At 35.7% G+C, this 3,394-nt stretch overlaps 1 protein-coding gene across 1 annotated transcript; it reads right to left on the reverse strand.

Annotated features, from left to right (window-relative positions):
* Positions 1–847: 847 nt before the first annotated feature.
* On the reverse strand, positions 848–3,029 carry LOC148877505 (isoeugenol synthase 1-like). Its single transcript, XM_088964803.1, has 5 exons — positions 2,718–3,029; positions 2,438–2,572; positions 2,119–2,347; positions 1,465–1,668; positions 848–1,349 (listed from the first exon to the last, which is right to left on the reverse strand). Exons 1-5 carry the CDS (start codon positions 2,907–2,909, stop codon positions 1,150–1,152), a joined length of 960 nt encoding a protein of 319 aa, XP_088820929.1. The 5' UTR covers positions 2,910–3,029; the 3' UTR covers positions 848–1,149.
* Positions 3,030–3,394: the final 365 nt, after the last annotated feature.

Raw genomic sequence — 3,394 nt, forward strand, 5'->3', positions numbered from 1 at the left:
CCATAAAAACTATTTTTAATGGCATTTTATTCATCCTTTAGTGGCAGTTTTAAATGCTATTTTTAAATTTAATAATGGCATTTATTGGCACATTTAGTGACAATTCTTATTGCCACTAAATAGCAACCGCTATAGTGGCAATTATATATTTAATTAAAAAAATCAAATAATTATGAAATTTAACCAAATAAACTATTTTCATATAAAACAAATTTATCATAAAATGTTTATATATATACAAATGTCACTTTCAAGGCATAGACCAATAGTGGAGACAAAAAAAAAAAAATGTACTTAAAATATCAATACACAAACAAAAGTCATATTGCTCAAACAAAATTGGCATGAAATATCTTAAAATAAGTTCTTTAAGTTAACAATAGCAAAGTAAGAAATCTTATGACACTTTAGTTTTCCTTGGTCTCTCTACTTCCCAAATTTAGAAATCTTAGGGTCATTGTCCACTACTTTAATGTATTATTTGGCCTTAGTATCATCATCTAATAAGGTACAACATTAAGAGTTGGTTATTACTATGAACTCCATCTACAAATTTGATGAAGAGCTGGCAGGCGGTAGGCTTTCTTCCACATCCGTAGAGTTCTTTCATTCCCTTGCTTTTCCTTTCCTTCTATATTTCTAAATTATATTTTCTTCCTTTCTTGCGGTCAATGTAAGGGTTCCTTGTTCTGTTAGGGGTATCTAAAAGTTGGTTTGTTTTTGAAAAGCTCTTGATGAAACCTCATTGGTCATGGTACAAAGCCAATAAGTTTGAGATGCGTGCTCACTCTCTCTCTCTCTTTCTCTTTCATCAAGAATAACAATGAAGGTATACAAAGCCAATAAGTTTGGGATATGTAAAGCCATCTTTTAATATTAATTTGGCAAATATGATTAGACTTATGAAATGACCTCAGTTTACAATTAATGTAATTAACATACTCTCATAATTAAGCATACAACATGTAACAATAAATAAACATAATAAAAATTGGTGCATGTTGACCCTAACACATCTTAGAGTCTGTTTAACAATTTTAGGCATTGATCGATTCAATGAACCTGCAAAATTTATTCTTTTCTTATTATGGAGCTACAATTGGACATGAACCTTTTTACTTTCACAACTCAGACTAGAAACCACTAATCTCATCCAAAGGTTGATAACTTGGGTTTGGGGGAATTAACGACACAGATGTCAAGAAGACGATCAACTGATGTATACTGATAATCAGGAAATAACTTGGATGCCTCCAAATCATCTTCCCGTAGTTCAAAGGTCAACTGTGCTCCCACAGCGAAGATGTTGTGAAGGATGGAAACTGGCACATTATCTGGATGCGGCAAGGCTGAAGAAAAAAATCAAAAAACAAAACTATGTATAAGGGTGTAAGATAAAATAAAAAACACTAATTTAACTGAAGAATGGAAAAAAAAAAATGCAACCCAGCAACGATTTCTTACTTTCAGAGAGCTTCATAAGTTCTTCACCCGGGATATGAACCTTCCTCAGACTCCGTCCAGACTTGTTTTCCCAGGCTGAGATAAGTTCCAACTGGGTTATAATATTTCCTGGCGGCCTAATGATCATAAGGCGATGGCGTGTTCTGGGGTCCGTTGCAGCTTTTATTGTATAGGCAGCCACATCCTCCTCGAAATTCAGTACCGCTGATGAATAGTCACAAAGAAACCAAAAGCTGGAGTATATACCTTTGATCAATTGATCAGATGTGTCTGTAGGAAGCCAATGCCTTTGACTTTGCCGCAACGGCAAAGAGAGGAAGTTTACAGTCTACGGCAGCGGCAAAGTCAAAGGTATATATTTCCAAGTTGATAAATTGATCAGACGTGTCTATAGGAAGTCTAGATCTTTGACTTTGCCGCTGCCGTAGACTGTAAACTTTTTCTCTTTGTTCATGTGGATGGAGCAAGTAATATGTGTATATCAATTGATCAGATGTGTTTGTAGGAAGTATTGTCAAAACTGGGTTTTTTTTTTTTTTAAGAGAAAAACTGATTTTTCAACCAAGTGTGCAATGCAATTTCTCATGTAATTGACCAATCAAACCCATTGAATTTAATCTCTTATGAGATTAAAATCCAACAGGAAGTCTATACCTTTGTCTTTGCCGCTGCCGAAGACTGTAACTTCCTCTCTTTGTTCATGTGGATGGAGCAAGTAATCTATGAAATATGCAGCCAAGGAGTTAGCAGAGACGAAGGTGTATGGGATCCCAGCTGCCTCCGTAGCTCTTCTGATCTTCTTCTTGTTGTCAAGGATAGCTTGGAAAGGTGGAAGAGCTGTAACTCTATCAGCTTCGTTGCCGTATTCTGATGGGACAAATCTCTGAGCGGGATGAATATAGCACAATCAAGACAAATTTATAACTGATGATTTCAGTATTGCAAACAAGACAGAGGGTGATAAACGTATTACCTTAATGTTACCAGCTTCCTTGATGGCACTTACGATTTTGATCTGCTGAAGATACTGAGGAACTGGTAGTGTAGAGATCACCACATCTACTTGTCGAATCACTTGCACAAGCTTCTCATGCTCATCCAAGTCTCCCTGTGATCAAGTGATCCGAATGGTTATTATATATTAACTGTAGATGGATTTACAGTATGAATGAATTAAGGGTCTAATCACCATGAGAGCTAGAGAAGACTAGAATAAGGGAGCTGATCAGGGTTTTATAATTATATATAATTACTTGAAAGATGGTGACGCCCATAGACTCCAACTCTCGGTGCTGCTGCTCTTGCTTGGAGGAGATTGTTCCAGGTGTGATAGGCCGTGCATATACATGTGTTGGGTGTCCCATTGAAACACTTGCCTTCACCATGTACATGCCAAGATATCCAGTTCCTCCAAATATTAGTATCTTGCTTCTCTCGCCGGCCATCTCTCTCTCTCTCTCTCACGGTGGAGGAAAATGAGAATTCTTTCTCTTGCTCTGTGTTCTGGGGGGAGGGAATGGAAAATTTATGGGCAGATGAGGAAACAATTTCTTCCTGCTTACCCAAAAAAATAATAATAAATGTTTGGAGAGCATATAATAATTGTATGCTAACGTGGCATACAATTCAACTATTCAACGATAAGACATATAATAATTGTATTATTTTATATTTAATTTATATTTGTTTAATTTTTAATTCTTATAAATAAAAATAAAAAATTGTAACGCTAACGTGGCATTTTTGACAGATATAGTCCGGCCTGATACGTGGAAATGAAGTTGTGATATACATACGGGTCATTCATACTTAAAATTGATTTATCAAAAGCTTATAACCGTATTAAGTGGGCTTTTCTCCTAAAAACTCTATAATATTTTGAATTCTCTGAGGACTTTTTGGTATTTTGCATTTCTTCCCCGAGTTTCTC

This window comes from Nelumbo lutea, chromosome 1 (assembly GCF_056320005.1).
Source record: "Nelumbo lutea isolate HS-2025 chromosome 1, American lotus-T2T, whole genome shotgun sequence".
In the NCBI taxonomy this organism is placed as follows: Eukaryota; Viridiplantae; Streptophyta; class Magnoliopsida; order Proteales; family Nelumbonaceae; genus Nelumbo; species Nelumbo lutea.

What these genes read in the sequence shown, in the direction of transcription:
- LOC148877505 (XM_088964803.1), bottom strand. Translation starts at nt 2,909, where the DNA reads ATGGCCGGCGAGAGAAGCAAGATACTAATATTTGGAGGAACTGGATAT. An exon ending in AGGAAGCTGGTAACATTAAG is followed by an intron (nt 2,348 to 2,437) that starts GTAATACGTTTA and finishes CATCCCGCTCAG; the next exon opens with AGATTTGTCCCATCAGAATA. An exon ending in CGGCAGCGGCAAAGACAAAG is followed by an intron (nt 1,669 to 2,118) that starts GTATAGACTTCC and finishes ACTATTCATCAG; the next exon opens with CGGTACTGAATTTCGAGGAG.